The 22,945-nt window shown below is 49.9% G+C and overlaps 10 protein-coding genes across 10 annotated transcripts; 3 read left to right on the forward strand and 7 right to left on the reverse strand.

Annotated features, from left to right (window-relative positions):
* Window positions 1–95: 95 nt before the first annotated feature.
* AFUA_3G11200 (CLH domain-containing protein) lies at window positions 96–4,274 on the reverse strand. Its single transcript, XM_077804424.1, has 5 exons — window positions 3,891–4,274; window positions 3,812–3,838; window positions 2,783–3,759; window positions 450–2,731; window positions 96–384 (listed from the first exon to the last, which is right to left on the reverse strand). Exons 1-5 carry the CDS (start codon window positions 4,200–4,202, stop codon window positions 98–100), a joined length of 3,885 nt encoding a protein of 1,294 aa, XP_077660575.1. The 5' UTR covers window positions 4,203–4,274; the 3' UTR covers window positions 96–97.
* An 85-nt stretch (window positions 4,275–4,359) lies between these two features.
* On the forward strand, window positions 4,360–6,112 carry AFUA_3G11210 (RMD1 family protein). Its single transcript, XM_077804425.1, has 2 exons — window positions 4,360–4,819; window positions 4,874–6,112. The coding sequence occupies exons 1-2, from the start codon at window positions 4,481–4,483 to the stop codon at window positions 5,840–5,842; spliced, it is 1,308 nt and encodes a 435-aa protein (XP_077660576.1). The 5' UTR covers window positions 4,360–4,480; the 3' UTR covers window positions 5,843–6,112.
* Window positions 6,113–6,128: 16 nt separating this feature from the next.
* On the forward strand, window positions 6,129–7,897 carry rny1 (T2 family ribonuclease; the record flags this gene model as incomplete). Its single annotated transcript, XM_749403.3, has 6 exons — window positions 6,129–6,567; window positions 6,656–6,950; window positions 7,008–7,200; window positions 7,273–7,506; window positions 7,595–7,692; window positions 7,754–7,897. Exons 1-6 carry the CDS (start codon window positions 6,305–6,307, stop codon window positions 7,895–7,897), a joined length of 1,227 nt encoding a protein of 408 aa, XP_754496.2. The 5' UTR covers window positions 6,129–6,304.
* AFUA_3G11240 (uncharacterized protein) lies at window positions 7,700–8,516 on the reverse strand (the record flags this gene model as incomplete). The annotated part of the gene is made up of 2 exons (XM_077804426.1): window positions 7,700–7,871; window positions 8,383–8,516. 2 exons carry the CDS (start codon window positions 8,514–8,516, stop codon window positions 7,700–7,702), a joined length of 306 nt encoding a protein of 101 aa, XP_077660577.1.
* Window positions 8,517–8,597: 81 nt separating this feature from the next.
* ace2 (putative C2H2 transcription factor (Swi5)) lies at window positions 8,598–10,976 on the reverse strand (the record flags this gene model as incomplete). The annotated part of the gene is made up of 2 exons (XM_749401.1): window positions 8,598–10,240; window positions 10,301–10,976. The coding sequence occupies 2 exons, from the start codon at window positions 10,974–10,976 to the stop codon at window positions 8,598–8,600; spliced, it is 2,319 nt and encodes a 772-aa protein (XP_754494.1).
* A 1,255-nt stretch (window positions 10,977–12,231) lies between these two features.
* Window positions 12,232–13,058, forward strand: AFUA_3G11260 (ubiquitin-ribosomal 40S subunit protein eS31 fusion protein; the record flags this gene model as incomplete). Its single annotated transcript, XM_749400.2, has 3 exons — window positions 12,232–12,576; window positions 12,635–12,915; window positions 12,969–13,058. Exons 1-3 carry the CDS (start codon window positions 12,483–12,485, stop codon window positions 13,056–13,058), a joined length of 465 nt encoding a protein of 154 aa, XP_754493.1. The 5' UTR covers window positions 12,232–12,482.
* A 425-nt stretch (window positions 13,059–13,483) lies between these two features.
* AFUA_3G11280 (glycoside hydrolase family 18 protein) lies at window positions 13,484–15,293 on the reverse strand (the record flags this gene model as incomplete). Its single annotated transcript, XM_749398.3, has 7 exons — window positions 15,011–15,293; window positions 14,851–14,951; window positions 14,537–14,790; window positions 14,454–14,483; window positions 14,350–14,399; window positions 14,231–14,291; window positions 13,484–14,142 (listed from the first exon to the last, which is right to left on the reverse strand). The coding sequence occupies exons 1-7, from the start codon at window positions 15,206–15,208 to the stop codon at window positions 13,484–13,486; spliced, it is 1,353 nt and encodes a 450-aa protein (XP_754491.2). The 5' UTR covers window positions 15,209–15,293.
* A 1,955-nt stretch (window positions 15,294–17,248) lies between these two features.
* On the reverse strand, window positions 17,249–18,144 carry AFUA_3G11290 (uncharacterized protein; the record flags this gene model as incomplete). The annotated part of the gene is made up of 4 exons (XM_749397.3): window positions 17,249–17,513; window positions 17,577–17,742; window positions 17,815–18,049; window positions 18,132–18,144. 4 exons carry the CDS (start codon window positions 18,142–18,144, stop codon window positions 17,385–17,387), a joined length of 543 nt encoding a protein of 180 aa, XP_754490.2. The 3' UTR covers window positions 17,249–17,384.
* Window positions 18,145–19,680: 1,536 nt separating this feature from the next.
* Window positions 19,681–21,000, reverse strand: prs2 (proteasome core particle subunit alpha 1). Its single transcript, XM_077804427.1, has 5 exons — window positions 20,820–21,000; window positions 20,684–20,746; window positions 20,468–20,562; window positions 20,199–20,411; window positions 19,681–20,137 (listed from the first exon to the last, which is right to left on the reverse strand). Exons 1-5 carry the CDS (start codon window positions 20,824–20,826, stop codon window positions 19,751–19,753), a joined length of 765 nt encoding a protein of 254 aa, XP_077660578.1. The 5' UTR covers window positions 20,827–21,000; the 3' UTR covers window positions 19,681–19,750.
* Window positions 21,001–21,130: 130 nt separating this feature from the next.
* Window positions 21,131–22,935, reverse strand: AFUA_3G11310 (WKF domain-containing protein). Its single transcript, XM_749395.2, has one exon. The coding sequence runs from the start codon at window positions 22,763–22,765 to the stop codon at window positions 21,407–21,409; it is 1,359 nt and encodes a 452-aa protein (XP_754488.1). The 5' UTR covers window positions 22,766–22,935; the 3' UTR covers window positions 21,131–21,406.
* Between the last annotated feature and the right edge of the window lie 10 nt (window positions 22,936–22,945).

Genomic DNA, 22,945 nt, shown 5'->3' on the forward strand with positions numbered 1-22,945 from the left:
GAAGATGAGAACGAACAGGGAGGTCTCATGCGATTAACGAGAGATTTGTAGACCATGAATGGAAGTCAAGACCACTGAGATGACTGGGCACGTACCGTCACGTCTCCGACTCACCCAACGCCTCAATTTCTTTAGCCAGGGAACAGATGCGGCAGCCATTTCCAATCCGATCTCTCAAGAGCCGCGCGGTGGTTACCTTGGCGCCGACGGTGCTAGACATGGACAGCGGGAGTTCATTCAGGGTGGATATGCCAATTTCTGGCAGCGGGCGTGGGGTCTGCATTCCGGACTGGTTTCCGTCCGAGGTTGTTGAGGTATCATCCGAGTGAACGTGCGATAGGTGGAAGACATGTCCACATGCGAAGCCAACGAGGATTTCCTTTTCTTTACGCGAACATAATGGATCAACACTGAGGACATTTTTGTATAGTCTAAGCAAGGTAGCTTACCGTTGGGATAGAAAGGGAGATGGCATCCTGCGCACCTCCCTGGTTGAAACGTAGGCGGCCTCGATGGCGACAAGGCCTTCTCTGTATCAGTGTTGCTGCTCGCTTCGTTTCTGTCGCCGGTGTCGGAGACGGCCTTCTCTTCAATGATATTAAATTTGATGCCTCGTTGCTGTCCTTTTCTTAAGGTGGCCATGCCAACAGCGACTTCGCTTTGAAGGACCTTGGCGGCACCCTGGCTGATACTCGCCTGCAAGTCGTGTTCACGAATCATGCGGGTGAGGCCTTCCCGCAGCCCTTCGATTTCAAGTCCGCTTGGGATGCGTCTGACAAGTTTGATCGGGTCGATGGACGTGCCAGCCTCAACAAGGAGCCCGTGGATGAAGCGTGGCTTGTCCATGGAGTAGTTGAGAAGGTCTTCCCAAAGATCAGGATCATCTTGCGACTTGGCAAATGATATTGCCAGCGAGACATCCTTCAAGTCGGATAGAATCAGGTTCAGTGCTTTCTTCGTCTGTCCCATCTTAGATAGGAGGTAGATGAGCTCCGACGTGAAGTGGCGTCTCTCGCAGACAGCAACCGCTGTGTCAAAGGAGTACGCGGTGCTAACCTGCAAGAACTCCATCAACAATGGACGGTCATAGTCGGCAAAAAGTTCCACAGCGGTATCAGCGAAATTATCAACTAGCGCCTTCCCCTCATCTGCTGCTAGTTTGCTTGCTGCGTCCCGAACTCGAGCACCGTGACCTCTGCGTGGCTTTGCAGCGCTGTGTGGAAGCGATTCTCCTCGCCAGAGAGCGCGGAGGTAGAAATAAAGAAAGAGAAGCCGATTTGCATCTTTAAGCTGAGTGACCACGACCTCAGGGCGCACAATTCCAGTATATGCTTCGCTGACGAGAAGCTTGATTGGCTCGGCAGTTATCTCTTCCAGTTCGGAAAGTGGAGCTGTTTTCATCTGTTGCTTGGAAACTCGAATCATGATAAATGCAGGGATATCATCTGAAAGAGCGTCCAGCAAACGGTGCTCCTTGATCAAAGCCATGGCAGTGTCCGCATCCTGTAGTCGAATGTAACAGTGCAATGCTTCGTTATAATGACCTCCGGCCAGATAGAGCTTGGCCAGGCATTTGGTTAGTATCCGCCAGTCCTCTGTCTCAGGTGACACCGTCCTTGGATCCAACTGTTCCTCGACAGCTGTTGTGACACTATTAACATCAAACAGAGTGAAAGGCCAGGTATCCAAGAGTTCGCTGAATCTGTGCCGATCTCGAGAGACATAATGACCCAGGATTTCTTCATATATGTCCTGCGACAAGGACGGATGAAAATCTGCTGGAATAACAGAAGAGATTTCGTCAAACTTCTTATTCCTCACAAAGGTCCACGCCCAATGCTCCCATGCGGAAGTGGTCTGTATAGCCTTCGCGCAAACTTCAGCGGCTCGACTCCAGTCGTCTTGCTCGAGTAATTGTTTGATCCATAGCTCTCCAATTCGGCGCTTTTCTTGATCAGCGGCAGAAGCTACAGCTCGACCAGTAGTCGTAATGGATGACCTATCATCGGCGAAGAAGTCACCCAAGCTGCTCTGGGACCTTGTTGAGATACCTGGCATATTATCCAATGTTTCCTGTGTTCCCGCCGCCTCTGGATGCTCCTCCAGGAGCTTCCACGCTTCTTCGTATTTCTCATGTTCGTCTAACCACGCTAGACGATCTGAAAGGTCTCTTTTCGCCGCAACCACGCAGTCATAAGGGCTGTGGATGAAGATCTTGGGACCAGCGCTTGCCGCAATGTCGTGTACTTCTTTAGAGATAGGTTCTTCATTCGGCATCCGTTTCGAGGCCAATATACTTGGCGCTCTGATCGAGCCTTTGTCGCCGCTGCTTGTTGTGCTCCGGATACTTGCACCAGAGCTGAACAACCTCGCAGGGTACATCGTCGCGTCCCAGATGCCATTTCCAAGTGTCTCCAGAGTCCCACGTTGAGACACAGGCACTGATGATCTCCACGGCGGTATGACGCACATGTGGTAGTCTGAAGACGTGAGATTCTCATATCGACTAACTGTAAGCGTATCAGCGCTGAGCTCTTCTTTCGTATCAATATCAATAATGCGAAGCTCGGGTTCCAGGCCCCGGGGACGGCGGTGTGTGCGAGGACGAAGAACGCCGTGCTTCGTCCGCTCTTCCGAAACATTCTCTTCCTCGGCCTCAATATATGCAAGAACAGCTAAAAGGTTTGGTGTATATAGTGCTATGCCCGATATAATACAGTCAGTTCGCAGGCTAGAGTTAATTTGTCAGCGATCGTTTCAAAATATGGCAACGCGAACTCACATGGTGGAGACTTGGACAGATCCTATCTTCAGGTCCTTATTGTTTTTGTTTGGCCGGTCGGGATACACATTAATGACCCAAACAGTCCCTCCCCAACCCACGACGAGCCTCTCTACATTCTCCTTCATCGCAACTATATCCGGCGGGGCCGGGGTGTTAAGATGAGGTTCGTCCTGCTGGGAATTCACATTATCCTCCCAGCGAAGAGAATCTTCGTCCACCCATTCAGCTCGAGCTCTCCAGACGCTGGCCATTTCTTCCCATCCAGGGCCGTTCGGACGGTCAATGTGGCTAATTCGTTTCCAAGCAAGCTCAGAGTCAGCTGAGTCCAGATGTAAGTTCGACCGCATAATTTTGATCCCTTCTTCATTGACCCAAACGACGTATTTCCCCGACAATGACCATTTAATCGTGCTGATAGCACCCTCCCCGCTGTGTAATATGGTGTCCTTGCCGGTATTGGCTCCCAGCCCAATCGATCCAAGCCAGCTGGACGCTGCAGCTGCGGCGCCTCCCATTGTCGTTGAGTTCGTGCTCACACCCACTCGTCCACCAGTCGTAAGAATCAGATCACCCGCTCGCCCTCCAGACAAGAATGTTCGATCATTCTTGTATTCTGGTGATAGTGCGACAGCTTGGACAGGTCGCCCAAAGTTCCGAAGAATGACATCTTTCGTATCCACTAAAGAGGCAACGCACACATTACCGTCGATAGAGGACGTCGCAACATAAATGGAATTGGAGGGTGTTGCAGGTGGAGCTGTCTGATGGCTTGATTTATTGTGGCCACGAAGGCTGGCCGTGCTGAACGAGGATCGAGTGGGAACAGCTTGATCTTCCGTGGCCGCTCTGGTGACGTTCTCTGCTTTGATGCTCGGCAAGGGAGGAGGAAACGGAGAGATTGAAATCGAAGTAACGCTCGCTGAGTGTGCGTGATAAATCCGAAGCGACTGAAATACAGGCAAGGAAAGCACATGCTGCAAGATGTCAGTTGCTGCGCTCTCAAAACAAGTAGCCATGTTATCTTACAATATTGCCATTGTGTGTTCCAATAATCTAAAGAATATTTCAGCAAAGGAAAGTGAATCGCACGCTATCGAAATCATACCATCTTATCGCCCGCGGTAAAGAATGAGCTGGTTGCGTCGCCATTGCGGTACACCGCGTACAGATTTTTCGTGAGATACAGGTATTTGAGCTGAGGCTCATCTTCGTCGTCGTCATCATCATCATCATCTTCCTCTTCCTCTTCAGTGTCTGCCTTTCCACTCCCATGATCATCCTCATCCTCGTCGTCTCCATCCACATGTTGTTCGGGCCGAAAGCTGTTGTCAGTGATTCTTTGCTGCACAGCAGCGTCATGTGCCGAACTATCCTGATGGGCATCCTCTGTAGGCTCAGTCGCGCCCGGCGCGTCCATGGCGAATGCCTATTTCCGTACCTGGAGCAATTGAAGGATCACCACGGGTGGGGGGATCGAGTCATGACGAGCAGTTGGTGGACCTGGGGTAACTCGGGGATAGCTGATGACTAAGCACCTAGCCCAAATCGCCGTTGAATGCCGGTTGGATGGGTCGAAACACATTCTTTGCAAACCCTGTTTGCTGCGTCGTTTTCAAAGCATTATTGTACAGGAGTAAGGTTAATGGATCCCTGTTCGGCTGCGCCTTTCGGATTCCTCAGCACCAATACTACAACATGTTCGCAAGGCCCTACGTCTGTTCGATATGCAGAAGGCCCACTATGGCTAAGATCTTGAAACAGCCGCAGAGCCATAATCTTCACGCGTCGTATCCCCTTGGTCTTCCTCGGCGCAAAGATTTCTTCTCGTCCAATGCCTTTCTCAGTCAGAAACAGTCTAGAAATGGTGATTTATCGCAGGAGTTGTCATCGGAGACGCAGAAGCAACGCAGGAGAGGTGCCAGAAACCCGGCCGCACCTACATCGTTACGGAGAGTGGCAGTGGAGGCACAAAGGTCGAAAGATGGGATCTTATCAAAGGCTCAACTGAAAGAGCAAGGAATCTACCAGACTAAGGTTTCAACAACTGCGCCCTCAAGCAAGCATAGGCCGCTGATATTGGACTAAAAGGCAGTAACAGCCTATGCTGTAGCAGAACAATTCGATATCCGCAAAGTCAGAGATATCCTCCAAGAGAAAGGTTTCGAGCCGGATCCGTTTCAAACAGGCCTGTTTCCTCAAGTCGTTCATATCCAAGTTCCCATAGATTCAATTCGACGCGTCAGTAATCTCACCACGACCGATCTGTCATCCGATGAAGTTGGCGATGTATTCGTTTTCCCTTCCGGCACTGTGGTGGCATGGTCTTTGCCCGAGGGCTTTACATCTTTTCTGGCAACTAGAACCCTTCTCCCGGCGGCGGAAGGCGCCCACATAGATAATCTGGAGACCGAGGATTTGGAATACATTGAGGACCCCCAACGGGAGAATAGCAGCATTAAAGGAGACACCATTATCCTTGGCACCAAGTCCGGTAATGACGACCCGGAATCGAAGCTCGGCCGGCAGTCCGTAGACACGGTCCTTACTAAGGTGGCATTTTCGTCAGGGTTGGCTCGAAGTACGAAACTGGCAGTGCTTGAGACTCTGTTGGCCAATTATTTCGAGTCAACCAGAACAATACCCACACTTCTATCACAAGGCTCTCGCTTACCCTTCACAAGAGATTTCATCCTTCGCAAGACCGGCCAACTGCTGAGTGTGCGAGCCCAATTGAATCTCTATTCGGAACTGACAGACTCATTGCCAGATTTATTCTGGGATAGCCGGCATGAGCTAGGTCTAGAGGGCTACTACGAACAGGTAGGAAGGGCACTGGACGTGGGTATTCGCATCAAACTCTTAAACGAGAAAATGGACTACGCACAGGAAATAGCAAGCGTGCTTCGAGAGAGACTGAGCGAGACACACGGCCTCCGGCTCGAATGGATTATCATCCTCCTCATTGCCGTTGAGGTAGGATTTGAGGTTTTAAGGCTTTGGAAAGAACGCGCTCATGAGCTTGAAGCCAAAGCTGAATTAAGCTCTGAACCTTCGTGATCTTGGATCACTGTTCAGGCATAGGATAGCTACTCAGACTTAACAATGATACCCCCCGCTCATCTTGAACAAACCTAATCTCCTTTACCCCTGTGATTCTCGAAGTGCCTTTTGTCAATGTCCAACCTGGTAGATAGTTAGTCTTCTCTGCAGAAAGACTGAGAAGCACTGCGATAGCCTAATCAGGCACTCATCAGATGAACAGGTCACATGTGACACTCAGCTTAGTCACGTTATGACGAGACATTCACGTGCGTCCACCATCATTCCCACACCTTGCATCAAGAGCTATCCTCCTCCTCTGGACCGTTTCTTATCATATAATTAGTTCCTCGGCTGCTTGTACTGTTACAATTTATCCTGTCGTAAAACAATTCTCGGCTCTGCAGTGAGAGTGGAGGCAACCGTCACGTCGTCTTCACTCCTAGTAGTTGTACCGCCCTCCAGAGCTTCGATGTCAACATGTTGCAGAGTATACCTGGACCGCAGCATATTCTGAAAGCTCTGACTGGCTCTTTGGGACTCTCGACTATATTTGAGCCGGATCATGAAGCTTCGCAAAACTCATTCCAATGCTCTAAACCGGAGTTGAGCTGTCACGCCCAGTACCATGGCCAGGACACTTGCTGCTTCAACTATCCCGGAGGGCAGATGCTCCAGACGCAATTTTGGGATGCGGATCCTGCGGTCGGGCCAGTCGACTCCTGGACTATTCATGGACTCTGGTGAGCTCTACGTGGTGCTACCAAAGCTCCTATTGTCGCAGACATGCATCGTACTGAATAAGACACTGATCACCGGGCACCCCCCTAGGCCGGACTTCTGTGATGGTGGCTTTGATCAATACTGTGATTCAAAGAGGAGATACAGCAACATCTCCCTGATCTTGGTTGACTCAGGCCGAGCTGACCTACTAGAGTATATGAGTGATTTTTGGAAAGATTTCCGAGGGGACGATGAAGATCTCTGGGAGCACGAATGGAACAAACATGGCACATGTATTAGCACTCTGGAGACCACCTGCTATGCGGATTATTATCCACAGCAAGAAGTCGTAGACTACTTCAACAAAACGGTCGAGATCTTCCAGAAATTGCCTACTTACCAGGTGCAAGCCCCATTTGACCATTACTTAAACTTGATCTGACTGACTGCTATGCTTAAGACACTTGCTAATGCTGGTATTGTCCCCTCGCATACGGAGACATACACGCTCGACGAAATCCAAGCTGCTCTAGCAAAAGCCCACGCCGCACCCGTTACCATCCGGTGTCGAAACCGTGCGCTAAATGAAGTCTGGTACCACTTCAATATTGCAGGTTCTCTGCAGACGGGAACCTTCGTCCCCTCTGAACCAGGTCTGTGAAGCCTTGATCTCTCACTTCCCAGCGCGACGCCAATCATGCTAATGAATGACCAAATGACCGCAGACGGCCTCAAGACCAACTGCCCTGCCACAGGCATCCACTACATACCCAAGAAACACCGCGAACCTTCCCGAACAACAGATACTCCTTCTCAACCAACGACCACCGGGACTCCATTTAAGGGACGCGGCAACCTGATAGTATCATCGATGGGTGGACGAAGAGGCTGTATTATCAGCCGCGGGAAGTGGTTCGCCTCTGGCACATGCGCAACCTTCAAAGCGAAGAAGGCTACAGGTGCGTTGCTCCAGAAAGGGAGGGTGGAAAACTCCATCACAGCAATTGTGCTTCTATCTGCGAGAACGGCCTGCTAACGAGGTAACAGATGACACGTTCACCCTGCAATCTAGCAAGGGAATCTGTGCATTCGAGGGAGACGCTTTTAGCTGTGGTCCTCATGTCACTGCTCCAGAGGAGTTTTCCGTAAGTTCTATTGTGCCCTCGACTGGCTTGCGTCCGCTGACGAAGTTATCACTGGGTACAGGTCCAGGATGGCAAGCTCTCCTATCGCGGAAATACGACCTTTTTCGCGGACAAGGCACCAAAAGGCCGCACGCAGAGCACCATCTTTGCTTCCCAGGATGAACATCTGATCGACCTTGCTATTACATGGAAGGAGCGTCGCTGAGCGAGTCGTATTCTCCTAGTTTGGTATGGTTCTTAAATTAGATAGATAGACCTCCAATCCGATTCTGGATAGAGCTGAGTCTACTGAGAAATTCTATGTAGTTTCAAGAAGAAAGCGGGTCTAATAGCAGGCCAAAGGCCCGAAGATAATTGATTGTGCGCAGCGAGAATCGTGGAATCTATTGCTCATAAAGTACAGGTCATGCGGACGACCGAGGATTAGTGGTTAACAGGGGATGCAGCGGGCCAAAAACATTCCCGAAAAGAACAAAGTGAACGCCGGGATTAGGCTAGAGGACCGCTAAAACATGGACAAAGGATAAGAGTCAAAGGAGAGGTCATTGCAGAACCCTGTTGGGAAGGCCAAGTCTTGACTGCAGAACCCGAAATGTCGTACATGTGCGAGAAGAGAAAGAACCGAGATGAAGGAAAAAAATAAAGAATGTGTAACCCCGAAAATTTTTGTCACAGATGTCATTCACAAACGAAGAAAGGTTGTTGTGGAAGTTGTCATTGAAATTGTACATAAGTCGTGTCTTGGGAATTTGACGGTCGTTGTCATACGTGTAGTTCCAGTCGTTGATATCGGAGTCATGAGAATCAATTTGCGCGTCTTTCATTAACCAGGGTCGTTGCATCGTGTCATGTTATGTGTGGTGTTCATTCTGTTCGTGTGGCTCGTGCGTCGTTTGAGGCCAAAGCTAGCAGTCCATGAAGAATTCTTTGGTCATATCATCAACCTGGAATTGGAGTGAAAAGAAGTCCTCGTTCATCGAGGTACCGGCAGAGAATGTCTTGCTCGAGAACAGATCCATTCCGGGTTCGAAGGTAGACCCATTGACATAGTCGGGGAAAGCGGCCATGTCGGGGTCACTCAGATCGGGAAATTCATGCTTGAAATTGGCGGAGCTATCCGTGCTGATGAAAATATCGAGGTCGGAGCCGTGAGACGAATCAGCCAAGGTGGGAGCCGTATGTGGAGAAGACAGCTCCGCGGTGGAGGCAGCAATATCGGTGTATGGGTCGGCACTCGAAGTGAAAGGCAGGCTCGGTTCTTCAACGATCTTCTCGAGGGGGCGCTTGGAGGGAGACAAAGGCAGCATTTCATCCTCGCTACTGGGCGTGAGTGAGCGGCGACTCTGAGCGGGCGATGGCTGGTTTCCAAGACTCTGTCGGGGAGACGCAGGAGGCGTGAAAGTAAACGCCGATGGAGGCAAGGAAAAGTTGGGCTGAATGAACGCGGGCATATTCTCTTTAGGGCTCGATCCCCCGTGAAGACTCATATTTTCAAGGATTTCGGAAGGCGGCGAGTTGGGGGAATCAACACACCCGGACGAGGAGTCATGGGATGACTTTTCGGCGACTCTCTGGCGTGTCTTGGCTGCCTTATCCTGTCTCTCCTCCAACTCTGGTCGATGTTTCTTTGGACGGCCACGCTTGGTTGTCTTGCGCACAATACCCTTGTAACCGCCGATGCACATTCCTCGTTGTCTGTGCCGAGTCAGAGCATCGTGCCTAGCGAATACATTGCCACAAAGACATTCATATGGTTTGTCTCCAGTGTGAATCTTGGCGTGACGCTTCAGGTCATGTCCACGAACGAAGCACTTGTTGCAATGATCACACTTATATTGGCGATCACCAAGGTGGGTTTGGACGTGGGACTTGATATTTTCTTTTCTTCCGAACCGCCGCTCGCAGCCGGGGTGAAGGCAAACCCACTTTCCATCCTCCGGGTCAGGGCCAGAGATGTAGGAGGCGATCTCATCGATGGTGATCCCAGTCTCTTTGATAGAAGCATGAACCCTAGCATCAAGGTTAAGGCTATCAATTGAAGCCACTCTTGGAGAGAGCCGGGGTTTCGTCAAGGTGGAACTGGAGCTGGTACTCAGCGCCTTCCTGTGCGCTGGCCGATTGGACGCGGCAGGGAAGATGGGCAGCTTATGAGCCTTCTCGTGATTGTCTTCGGGGCTTGGCATGGCGGCTAGCTCTGGGGAGGATTGAAAGGACGAGGTTGCTGACGACGAGGCATAGTGACTCTGCGATAAATTCTCTGACTCGGAAATCTCGAAACTGGAACCCTGCTGACTGCTAAACGCATCAAAATTGTCAATTTCAAATGAAGCCGTGTTCGGGGGGGAGGGCATCTCGATTTTGGAGTTGGAAAAGGTAGACCCCGCAACTCCTTGGAGGGATTTGGCTCGTTGCATGTATACCGACTGGGCTGATGCGGGTGCAGAGCGGCCTGTCTCCTTGGTGGGGGTGGACTGCATGTCCGTACTATACTGAGCAAGTTCCGCCGGTTTCTTAAACGGAGTTGTCGCTGGCGTTATGGGAAAGTAGTCTGGATCGGTTGTCAGTGGCCGGGAGAAAAATGACCAAGATGACTGAATGGATAACTTACGCGTATTTGCTTGCTTGGGGGTATGTGGTCGTTGCGAGGGGGTGATATCTGACTGAACAGACTGTCGTCTCCCATCGGCCGAAAGATTGTTGACTTGAGACCGAAGCGTCGTAGGGAGCTGGCCTTGCTGGTAGAAATTCCAGGCACCGTTGTCGAGGATTTGGCCCTCAAGGCTATTGACGCATGAGACGTGGGCATTTTGCTGCTGTTGCTGTTGCATCAGATTCAGATTGTTATCCATTGGTCGAAGTCCCAAGCTCGGATTCCCCATAGCAAAGAAGCTCGAATTCATGTAAGCCATGCCCGGATGATTCGCATTGCTGGTAGAATTGGATAATGCTTGCAAGTCTTCTGAGGTCAAAGACGGGCATTCAGGCATCACGGGCATGGGAGAGGAGTGCTGGGGGAAATGTGCCGATTGCGAGAATTGGGGATGCTGTTCTCCTCCAGCAAGGATTTGGTGCTGCTGAGTTGCTGTTGCGTTAGTAATGGAAACGGTCCCATCGTGCAAAGGTCGTTGGTCGAGACTCTGTCCACGGCGATGCGCATTGATTCGCTGCAATGCCTGTGCTGGAAGGGTAGGAACTTTGGCGGCTTCCAGCGCATTGGGGGTTGAAATCTGCCGACGATGTTGTCGATAACGCTCGTGCAGATTACTATGTGGATTGGCTAACATGTCGGGCGGAGATCTCTGGAGTGCACTCGTGGTGAATGTGATCGACCGACGGTTGACAGATCTTGCGTCTGGATCTATCATTTTGACCTGTAAGTCTCATGCAGGAGCGCAGCGCCAAATATACGAAAACGTGCTGTACGAACCTCGAGGAGCGCTAGCCGTTTGGCCGGGCCCAGCAGATGGGAAGCAACCACCCTGTAACAGTGTCAGTTTGGTGTCCTATTGAACAAAGAGCACAAACCGAGCTAAAGAAGAAGAGAAAGAGAGAAAACTAAAAAGCCGAAGTCTCGGGCTTCCTGTGCGCTAGCTCTTGTAAAGACTTGCGATCACAGCAACTGTCACAAAGGCTTCAAAGAAAGGCGTTAAAGCTAAAGCTTTGCCGCGCGATTGTCAAATTGACCTCTAGACGTGGAGTCCGAGAACAAAACAAGCAAGCTGTGAGAATGGGGAGAAACACAGGGTATTTCAATTCAAGATGTGAACCAAGGATGGAGGGGATGAGATGGATCGATAGATGATCGATAGATGATCGATAGATAGATAGCTCAAAGCTGGATCCAGCAGACCATGGCTATCCCGATCTACCTACTATGCAGCCCACGGTTCCGATCAACAATGGCGGTGTTGGCCCAGCAACGCAGGCGGCTCAGGCGTCGGGGAAACCATCAACCCTTGGCATGAAGCCTGACAACCTCATTGTGGATCGATTGGTGGGCGTTTGCGCCTTGGTTCCAGTGCGGAAAATATTCAAGCTAGGGCCATTGTTCAAACCCTGCGTCTATCTTGTGAGAGTTTACTTGCGCCTGCACGGAGTAAGGAGCTCAGAGAACAACCTCTCATAGTCAAGACACCCTCGAAAGATGCAGCTATATAGGGGCAACGGGGTGCCTATGAAGGGCTCGAATGATTGACTTTGATGCTCCCTTTCTTCGCAATAGCATTGAAATAATTGATGGCAATTATAGGTTTCATGTCATCAATTATTTGCTAGCAAGGATGGAGGCCTGATGACGATGACACTGAGGCAACTGCTCTGGTGTTCCAAAGATAAACTCTGGCGTCATCTGTCCCGATCGTTTGATGCCTGGATCTTCAGGCGATAAGATACATCACATGATTTATCCTCATCTCGGACCGGCGAAAGAATGATCCAGGAATTCAGCGCTAGATTAAATCGGGCCAAATGTGATGCACGTGACCGCACAATCATTTTAATCGCACACTTCGCCGGAATCACTTTTACACACGATCGCAACGAAGGTTGAGGAAGACAAGTCTTGTCGAGGTGAGTTTGCAGCCCATACATCACTCCATGTGCCTTCAATCAAATGGAATCAACTTAGAAAGATTTCATTCAACATCCATTATCCTCGACATTGCAACGTAATCTCTCAGGATGTGCGAGCAGAAATTGCAACCGAGGATCATGGCTTTTGCACAACTGTTCGAAAAAAAACTCAACGACCATGGTTCTGACGATCTCTCTCTCACAGGCCTTCATTCAAGATGCAGATCTTTGTCAAGACCCTTACGGGTAAGACTATCACCCTCGAGGTGGAGTCTTCGGACACCATTGACAATGTCAAGTCCAAGATCCAGGGTACGCAACCCCTCCAAGCATCGTGGCTGCAGAGACTCTGATTCTAACTAGACAACAGACAAGGAGGGAATCCCCCCCGACCAGCAGCGTCTGATCTTCGCTGGCAAGCAGCTCGAGGACGGTCGTACCCTCTCTGACTACAACATCCAGAAGGAGTCGACCCTGCACCTCGTGCTCCGTCTGCGTGGTGGTGCCAAGAAGCGCAAGAAGAAGGTCTACACCACCCCCAAGAAGATCAAGCACAAGCGCAAGAAGACCAAGCTCGCTGTCCTCAAGTACTACAAGGTTGACGGCGATGGCAAGATCGAGCGTCTCCGCCGCGAGTGCCCCTCCCCCGAGGTATGTTAACTTGCTCTTCTGGGAAAGTTGAGACTCCAGCTAATGACTTATAGTGCGGTGCTGGTATCTTCATGGCTGCTATGCACAACCGTCAGTACTGCGGCAAGTGCCACCTCACCTACGTCTTCGACGAGTCCAAGTAAATGCTTGGCTTTTCTGAAACGGGTCGTTCCACTGTTCGTCCGTGCCGGTAGTGTGTGATGATCTACTGACCAATGTCGGTATTGGTTGAAGTGGTGGAATGCAGGTTGAGGTAGTAGCAATTCAAGAAAATAAAGATAAAAATCGGAAATCCTTCCATCTATTGCTTTGTCCTTTGCAGTAGCGTAATGTCTTGCGACTGCTCATGCTACAGCGGTAGTCAATTTGGACCAAACCGTCGGGCTTATAACTCTAAGGAGGTATCAGTTGGTGCTAGAAACTGATAGTTGGTCATTCGTCATGTCATTAGATCACCTGAGGTGAATCGCTAAGGGTGATTCTGTTAAAGATGGGCAAGTACAATCAAGTAAGGCCTGACCTTAGAAGCCCCGGTAACGTCACATGGTATCCAGACGTCAGTTTGGCTTCAAGGAAAACCAGCACGCAGGTTGTCAAACTGAGACTCGTGGTAGTCCAGATTATTCTGGCTCTGTTCGAGTGCATTTACGCCGCCAACGCCTTCCACAAAAGTCCCAATGAGACTGCCATCGGCCTTATTCGCCGCCTTTCCTCCCTTGTCACCGCTGGCTTCCCACCACATGCCGCCTCCCAAGCCCTGCTCCTTGATGAAATTCACTTTCATCTCGGCGGCGGTGACGGTGTCGTACGAGACCATGGTGCGGGCGCCTGCATCGTAGGACCAAGAGGCACCTGCTTGTTGGTCAAAGACCTCCGTTGCTCCGGGTTGGGGGAGAGCTTTGTAGTCCCAAACACCATGCTCCCAGCTCCCAGCTCCATTGCCCGAGTAGGGGGTGCCGGGCCCGTTGGTGCTCAAGAAGTCACGGCCGTACAGCGGCATTCCCAGAATGATCTTGGAAGGCGGGACTCCTCCGACCTGAGTGTAGTAATTGATGGCCTGGATCGTCGAAAACGGGGTGGAAGAGGGGTTGCCATTGGATGGGAAGAGGTTGGCCTGGTGGCCGGCAACGGAGTCCCAGCTTCCGGCGTAATCGTATGCCATGAGATTGTAAAAGTCGAGAAAAGGTGTCATCTCTCTCAGCTTAAGCTTGGAGTAATTGTTTGGTCCTAGATTTGAATGTCAATTTAGACGCACACCACTGGCTGACCAGCGCCGAAAGAATGATTCTGCAGAGAGGCAAGGACGAAGACCTACCGGCAGGGCAAGCAATCGTGAGAAGAAACCTGCGATTGGGACCGGCTGCTCTGTCCAAGGCCTAGGGAGGTCAGTCCACTAACCGTGCCGACGGACGACACATGCAGAATCACACTCACCTCTCTGCACTTCTGAAGCAACGACACATAAGCCTGAGCCTCAACTTCGTCTAGACAGAAAGTCATCAATCACTGGTCACCCCATGGCCATCTTTGAAACTCACTCTGGGGATATTCCCAATCGATATCGATACCTGATCGATCAGCAACTGCAGCAGCCCAATGCATCATGAAAGGGAAAACCTACCGTCAAAGCCGTAATCAAGGAGCAGCTTTGCAGCAGACTGGGCAAACGTGTTGCGTCCAGCATCCGTGCTTGTTCCCTGGGTGAGATTGGCAGACAAGGTCCAGCCTCCGATGGAAAGAAGGACCTTGAGCTTGCGGTTTTGCTTCTTGAGGAGGAACAACTGTTTGATGCAGCCGTAAACGTTGTTTCCGGGTTCATTCCAGGTATCACCGGGGTAGTGTTTGTCGACATCCGCGTATGCAACTCTCAGAAACCTGTCGTCACGATTAGTCGAGTTGAGCACAAAGAATGAGTGTGCTTCGATGAATACTCACACCTCCCCCGAATCGGGTCGGACATCGGCAAAAGCGTAAAGAACATGAGTCAATTTGTCCGCGGGAAGGTCGAAAGCATGGTAGTTGCGCTGATAAATTGCCTAGTTGACCGTCAGCTAGATCCTGTTGGATTCGTTCGAAGAACTAGGGAAATACCCACCCAATTGACAAAGTATGCGATAGACTTGTAACCACCCTCCATGTTGACCTCACCAAAATGCTCGGTAGCTGCAACAATGTTAGACTGCGTACGACAACCAGTGCCATTTCCAGTAGAGAATGAAAGAGCGAGGGGAGCTGCAAGCCCAATAAAGGCTACAAGCCAAAGGAGACAGTAATTGAAAGGATTGGACGCCATTCTTCCACCAGTGGATGGTAGGCTGATTAAAGGAGAGACAAAAGGTACCGCCAGCAGACTAGATCTCTGTAGAAGCACAAAGGAGTGAAGAAGGACGATACTATGAGGGAAGGGAAAGAAGGAGAGGAAGTAGGGGAGAAGAAATTATTTAAAGGGCATGGCGTTACCAGATATCTCGCGAGGCTGTGAGAACAGTGAATGAGGGGCACTTACTCGCGAGGTTGTGAAGGAAAACCAGAGGTTTCCAGTTTTTCGTGAATAGATAGGATGAAAGAGACTGTCACCAGCTCTAAATTAATAACCTAGCGCAGAAAGTGAGTAAATAATAGGATTAAAAGGAACGAAGAGACAAGCAAGGACAGTGATAGACGACCTAAATACTAATCCTACTCACCGTAGAAAGCGCTTTAGACAGGTTTTAGGATAAGAAGCTTGGTTCTCCAGATACAATGCTTGCTGCCTGATTATCTGAATCTCTCCTCTCAAACTAGGATACAACAATGACTGAGATATTGTGAAGCTTACCACCACAGCACTAGGTCAGATTAAGGCAGAGAAATGGAATAGCCTCAAGAGATACCCCACTTGGGCTAGCTCTGTCGAGCCGTCATGGGACAGAGGAATTGTGCAACACAAAGAGTGTCGGCTGGCTTTGGTGTCATCCAGTCCTAGTTCGTTTTCACATCTCGAGAGGCTCTTGCTATGCACCTGAAACCAGAGTGAAGTTCTGTCATGGGAACATTGGGTTGCACTTGGTCAACCACGGGACGATCCCGCATCGTGTCCGATCAACTTAATCTGGACATTTAAGCACCGACAGAGCGGCTTTAGAATGCATCTACAGATGAAGGGGGTCGAGGTAGAGGTGGACAGATGAATCAAAACTTGAAATATAGATCACACGAGGGGGTCAACTTGTAGAAGAACAAAAATGACTGAGGTTCTACATGATAGAAATGCCACAGATTGTGAAACACTTGAGAAATCAACAGCAGAACCTTTGTATGCCTGCTTAATCTTTTTTTCCCCCCATCTCGCTAGAATCGATTCATTGGTTACAAATAAAGCAGACAATTTGCCGGTTCCTGACTGGACAGAAAAGAGAAAAATGCAACGCAACGTGGCCGAGGATAACGTAAAAATTGCACATTCCACGATCCAATCTAGATCCCAGCAGACGACTGTAAACCTCGTGTGATCAGCCACAGATTTCTGCATCTCTACAGGGATGAGATGAACCATAGCAGTCCCCGTAGCTTTGACTCCGAGGCAATTCCCAAACATCGATGATCAAACCTCAAAAAGTTCAGCCAGGAGTGGACCACATTCTGGACGCTTTACGGAGTACCTTACCAGCTGAACTTTTTGCCCGCAACCCACAAAGTTGGTCTACTGATTGGTGTTAACCGACACAACGCTACTGCAGGACCCTTCCCACGGCCACATAGTTCAATCCACAAGACAGACTGGAAATATACTGTTTTGAGCATTCTTCACGGCTTAGATAGCTACCGTAGTCTATGCATTTCAACCCAAAATAGGAACAGAAAACCATTCGACTCGGGGGGGGGAAAAAGCACAGTGGGCTGCTGTGTTTCTTGCCCCACTGTCTCTCAGCTGGGATGTGTCCAAACCTTGACTCCACTTGAAGTAGTATCAAGATCACAGATGCTCCACAAGGAACAAGTGTCAGAACTCAATCCTGTGACATGGCTATTATGCTTTCTTGTGGCGAGTGCGACGTTGTGATCTAGTCGTCCGGCATCTGGCATCGTGCTTAGAGTACCGAAGACTCGTTTAGACACTCTGTACCATCAGAGACCTCCGGGTCTGCTGGATGGACACACAATCACCCAAATCAGTTGCAGTAATAACAGATCAGGAACAATGATGTAGGAAACGTCAAGTTTCAATTATATCTAAACCCGAAATACACAGACAATTGGTTACTCGAGGGATATCATCAGTTATAGTAACATGTAGAAGAATGGACAATAGAAAAAAAAAAAAAAAAAAAAAAAAAAAAAAAACCGAAAGATTGCCCGCAGGTTGCTTTTGTGTCCCTCCAAAGGATTAGCGACCGGCGCTTTTGGATGAAGAGAAATGCATCATGCCACCTCCCGTATTGAATTCCGCGAACCAGAGTGAAGACTAGGAATGTCAGTCACTTCGGATTTTACGATTGTGACCGGATCAAGGCCAGAATCGCGCTCAGAGACGGGTCGTCGTCCAGCCAGTGTCCTGCGCGGACATCCGCAGCCCGAAGATCAGCAAGGACATGCGCATCAGTTATTTGTTGAAGTTCCTGACAAGACTCCAGGTCAGGCTATGCTTGATAGAGTGGGTTTCTTTGCGAAAGGAAACCTACCTGTCGGAATGTGTCGTTTACAGCCTTCAGTTGGCTCGCATGTTGCGGTCCTGGTCTCTGACCCCGAAGGATACTTTGCCGATGAATCGCCCAGCGTCTGGCTGCCGTCGCTCGAAGGTAGATCTTATGCGCTTGGAAGCGCCGTGCACTGGCGTCGAGGATGATTCTAACGGTGTGGCGGTGTGGCAGATAAGAATATGTCTCCTCAGCTGTTCGCTCGGTGGTGGATGATATGTACCTCTGCAGTTCTGCACGTTCCATCTCCTCACTGCTCGCTTGACTAGGCACTGCTCTCACATTGTAGCTTGCCGAGATAAGAGTCCGCGCTGCAGCAATGCTCTCCCTCAGCACAACATAGCCTTCCTCATGGGCATCTTCTGGCGGTGCTTGCACATCCTGCTGGGGAATATGTATGAGAAGCGTCCGGTAGTCGTTGACGATCTCGGCGACCCTCAGGGCCCGAGCTTGATTAACTATGATATGAATTACCTATTAGCATCTTGTAGGTCGCGGACTACCTCGAAGTGTCCATTGCCGGGTGATTAGACTGCTTACGTCCATCAGCCATTGCTACTGTGTGAGAAGCACTTTGAGAACACACAAAGCACAGAGGGGAGGAAGCAACGACAAGACTGCAAGACCAAAAATGCAGAAGAGTAACGGCAAACACACAAGAGGACCAACCCGTTTGTGCTCAAGATGTTTCGTATACAAAGTCTCGTCCCCTGGTCAAGGGAGGGTTTTCCTTTTAAGGTTGATCCTCCATTGATCAATCGCTCAATATACCAGCTCAGAATCGCATAGCTGGAGACGCAGGAAGGACAAGATCTCTACACAAAGAGACAATTCCTAGCCGTGGCTGGCTGCACCAATAGCTGCTGGAAAAAGCAGGTTAGAATATCACAGCTCGTCAGCACAGCTGGGCGATGACCACAACAGTGGATCTGGAGCAAACAAAAGATCCATGTTTCGCCATGCATCCGGACATCCACATAGACCTTTTCATTGTCGTATCCCGAAGCCCAGAAGCCGAAACCTAAGCGTGAGACTAAGGTTGGCTCCTGCTCGGAAAATGATGAATTTGGTATGCAGCAGAGTGATTGGAGCAGGGGAGTCAAAGGAGCGGATAAAAACTAAACAATTGATAGAGAACCACTCCACAGAATAATGGATATCGAACGGTCGATGGTCAGTGGCCAATTTGTCCCGTTTTCTCATATGTCACAACCGAGTCAGCGGAATGCTGATCCACCATAGTGCCTGGCAGCTGGGTCTCGGAATAACGGTAGGATATCTACAGAGGGTCATAGTGTATGCATCTTAAGTAGAGTGGGGCGTAGGTTAGAGAGCTCGTGTTGTGGTTCGTCCGAAACTGGCGCGATGATTCTTGGAGTCAGTCGCGATTCGAAAGTCAAGAAAAGTGCAGAGCACATTCCAGCTGGATGACACAGGCAAACATCTCCGCCACATGCCGATTGGCAATGTGCTCATCTGTATTTACAACTTTACAAACGTAAAAAAGCAGCTGTTAACAAGAAGATGGTTGACCATGAGGATTCTGTTGTGGCAGACATAGGTAACAATGAGCATCAAGCCACATCACACACAGCTCAGCCACACGTCGGCCGCACCGCCAAAAATTAAAAAATAGCAGCTGCAGCTGAAAGCGGAAAAGTGATAAGTGGTACCTTAGTGCCTGAGGCCCCAGAGACCTGAACTCACGATCCACATGTGGCGAAATAAGCAGGAGTAACATCCTCTTTAACGAACTATAGATCGTAGCGGACAGTTGACAAGGATGTCTGGGTAGGTTCATCCCTGACGCTGCTTTACATCGACTACATCCGGTTACTGTAACGCTTACCAAAGCGAGTTTGGCGCAGTCGAAATGCAGCTCCCGCATGTTGCAGTCCACAGCGCCCTCGATCCGAGCCTGTCAGATAGCAAGGGTTCTATATCACAGCCATTGTCCCCATAGTTTAAGTTGCCACCGATGTGGAGGACAGCGGACGATGATGTGACCTACCTTTTTGAATCAAGGACCCGGACTCGCATTGAACAAGGCGCTCCAGGCATATGAGCAGTAGGGCCGAATGAAACAGCGCACAGAGCATCAAAGGAGTAGCATTGTTATGTCGTTTGCATCTAACAACATGGGTTCTCCTTTACCAAAATCAATCCTTCTCGCTGATGGCCTGTAGCCGCTCGTCAATCTCGTCTTCCGTCAAGGCACGGAACGAAGGGTCTGTTCCCTCCCTGCCGTCTGCTCGAGGACCACCAACGATACCAATCTCCAATTCGTGCTTCTTGAAGTCGACGCTCAACACGTTGCTCAAGGCCGTGATACCGAGCTCGACCACCTCCTCCCAACTACCCTCAGCATAATCCTTGTTCTTCAGTTTCTTCTCCAAGTAATTGAGCGCCTCCTGCTGCTTGGGACCGGATGCAGTCGCCTTGTACCCGACATAGTATCCTGCGGGATCGCATTTGTAGAGTTGTGGGCCTTTCTCGTCGTCAACGGAAATCAGAGTCATAGCAACGCCTAGCGGACGCATGTAAGCCTGAAGATGTTCTGTTAGTCTGCGACTTGACAATCACCCAAAAAACCACAGAAAGACCAACCCTTTGTGTGTACACTTGGTTGATGTTGGCAAGTCTTTTTGCAAGGACGTCGCAAGGCATTTCGTAGCCATATTTGTATCGGAATTCAGCCGCCTCTCCGCGGGCACGGTCGACAGAAGCTCTGGCATCAGCAATAGAGCCAGTCATGACACAACCGACGGAGGGAGAAAGCCGAAAGATGTGCGAAACAGACGACGGGTCAATCAGTTTGTCCTTTGATGGTTCGATTAGATTGCTGCAATATCCTGCAAGTGGATGAAATGACCTACAGCGACTTTCTTCTGAGACAATACCACGGCGCAGTTCTTCCCCCTCACACCGATTGAGGTAATATTTGCAGCTGTGATAGCCTTGAAGGCATATTCTAATTTTTTAATAATCAGCGTTGTTTAGCCGAGCGATGATGGCATTTGCGGCATTGCCAACGATGAGGGCCGAGACCGCAGATTGAAGAAAACTGGCGTGCCATCGAAAAATGCACATACCGACTTGGTACAGGCGACCCTGGTCTGAGAAAATGGTAATGTGTCTGTCATATCCAGCACTCCCTATTCGGAAGAGAACGTCAGCTCTGATGAAGTCATGGAGGTCGACTCAGATGGAGAAAGACAAGGAGCTTACCAGACATGGTTGCGGTGGGCGATATTATTCGTCAGTAAAAGAAAAGAAAAACAATGAGATATATGGCTCTGAAGAGGTAGAAATCGGGTTTGAGAGGAAGACGTATTGGAGGATGAAGGACAGTGAGTCTCCAATGTACGCGTGCTTGAAGGTGCCTGGCCGAAGCTCCAAGCTTCTGGGCCCGATTGAGTAAGCTCCGCTCTCACCGCCTTTATATGCCCTTTCAAACAGTCTCACATGGACTTGGTACTCCAAGTTAGTTTTTTATGCTTGCGCCTACAATTCGATTGACTGAATCCAATAATATCTCACTCTTCAGGGTTTCTTGGCTTGAAAAACTGGAGTCTTTAGATTCAAATTTTGAGAGATAACCACGTAACCTGCAAGAACTCTGTACAACCCAGCCAAGTACCAACGTTTGACTGTCGCAATACACACAACAATGCTATACATGAGATACTAGTGTAACTCCATATTGTAAAGTTTGATATGGGATAAATGTGACGCTTGAACTATATACGCTGATCAACCGAGCTGCGGAAGACATCCACAAAATGAGGAGGGTCAGAGCCCTTGACTGTATACTTTCAGTCGCTGTCACTGTCACTGCTAGAGTCTGCCGATGAGCCACTAGAACTTTCACTTGAGCTGCCTTGCTTCTTCCTCGTAGCTTTCTTTTTGTGACTACCGTTGTCATCATTATCGCTGCTCGAATCGGTCGATGAGCTTTCACTAGAGCTGTCTTTCTTCGGCTTTGCGGCCTCTTTGGCATTCTTCTCGCTGTCGCTGTCACTGGAGCTCTCGCTTTCACTGCTGCTCGAAATTTCCACGAAAGCGGTCCGGTTCTTCTTCTTCTTTTTCGCAGGCGGAGCCTGGGTGCTCGGTCCCCGTTTCGCTTTGGTTTTCTCGAGGTAGAACAACTTTCCGCTGACAGCAAACAACACGAGCTCCGCTCGTTGCCGTCTCTGGAGCTTCGCCAGTTGTTCTCCGTCCAGTGAATCAGGTGTCTCAATCTCTTCAAAATCGTCTTTGCCTTGCGACAAGCGTGTTCTAAAAGCCTCCACGGCCTTGTTGTAGCCTGTCGTGTCAGACTCGACCTTGCCTTCCGTTTCCGCTTCCTGTTCTTTTGCCAGATCCTCTTCCATTTCAGTTTTCACAACCTCCTCAGCAACCTGGCGTAGCCGTTGCCTGGCACCCTCGCTTTTCAGTCCCTTGAGGTAAGAAAGAAGAGCGGCGTTGTAGCTCTCAGGAACATGTTCCAAAGACAGGATGTGTTTAAATAGATGCGTCTCGCGATTCTTCTGGAATTTCCAAGCGGATCGGTTCTGGTGGTATAGATTGAGATACGAAAGAATAGGAGACTCGTGAGACTTCGGTGCAGTATCCGAAGCAGCCGTACCAGATCTATCCTTCTTCTTTTTCTTCTTCTTCTCCTTCTTCTTTTTCTTCTCGCCCTCGTCATCCGCGTCAACCTGTTCCTCCGTAACAGGGGGAGCCTGACCCTCTTCGGCGTCCCCATTACTTTTCAAATCATCCTTAACATCGGGTCGACTCTCACTCTCGCTCTCCTCAGCGTCCCGCATCACCGTATCTGCCGAAAAAGATACCCTTTTCTTCTTGCGCCGCTGCTGAGACTCAGACCCTGGCTCGGCAACGCCTTTCTCCCCCCGGTCACTCTCCTCCTCAAGCCGCCGCTTCTTGCTCTTCTTCTCTTTCTGCTTCTGCTTCTTTTCGCTAGGGTCGGCCGTCACTGCGGCGTCCTCGGTGACCTGCCCATTGCTGGACTTGTTCTTTTTCTTCTTGTCTTTGCTTTTCTTGTGCTTCTGAACAACCTCCTTGTCCTCACTATCTTCTAGTGCAGATGTATCCTTCGCGTGCTTGAGCTTGCGGCCTGCCTTTTTTGACGCGGAAACATGCGACGGCTGCGCCGATTCCTCGCTCGACATGGGGAGCGTAAGTGGTGTTCTCGGGGACGTCAGGTGGGATTGGAGAATTGAGTATATTGCACGCTTGATTAGAGATACTGCAAATGATGCAAGAAGAGTGAATTAGACAGATATTAGTCCTTGGTGAAAGGTATATCGATCTTCGTGAATTCAATGCAGCTCTGGAAAATTTTCCACGTG

The sequence above is a fragment of the Aspergillus fumigatus genome, chromosome 3 (genome assembly GCF_000002655.1).
Source record: "Aspergillus fumigatus Af293 chromosome 3, whole genome shotgun sequence".
Classification (NCBI taxonomy): Eukaryota; Fungi; Ascomycota; class Eurotiomycetes; order Eurotiales; family Aspergillaceae; genus Aspergillus; species Aspergillus fumigatus.

Excerpts from the sequence above, each read along its gene's own strand:
- AFUA_3G11310 (XM_749395.2), bottom strand. The coding sequence starts at position 22,765 with ATGTCGAGCGAGGAATCGGCGCAGCCGTCGCATGTTTCCGCGTCAAAA.
- AFUA_3G11210 (XM_077804425.1), top strand. The coding sequence starts at position 4,481 with ATGTTCGCAAGGCCCTACGTCTGTTCGATATGCAGAAGGCCCACTATG. Across the intron at positions 4,820-4,873 it reads AAGGAATCTACCAGACTAAG|GCAGTAACAGCCTATGCTGT; the intron begins GTTTCAACAACT and ends TTGGACTAAAAG.
- AFUA_3G11200 (XM_077804424.1), bottom strand. The coding sequence starts at position 4,202 with ATGGACGCGCCGGGCGCGACTGAGCCTACAGAGGATGCCCATCAGGAT. Across the intron at positions 2,732-2,782 it reads TCTGTCCAAGTCTCCACCAT|CCTGCGAACTGACTGTATTA; the intron begins GTGAGTTCGCGT and ends AATTAACTCTAG. Across the intron at positions 385-449 it reads TCTCCCTTTCTATCCCAACG|AAAAGGAAATCCTCGTTGGC; the intron begins GTAAGCTACCTT and ends GTTCGCGTAAAG.
- prs2 (XM_077804427.1), bottom strand. Across the intron at positions 20,412-20,467 it reads TGTCTCAGAAGAAAGTCGCT|GACAAACTGATTGACCCGTC; the intron begins GTAGGTCATTTC and ends GAACCATCAAAG. Across the intron at positions 20,138-20,198 it reads ACCAAGTGTACACACAAAGG|GCTTACATGCGTCCGCTAGG; the intron begins GTTGGTCTTTCT and ends GAACATCTTCAG.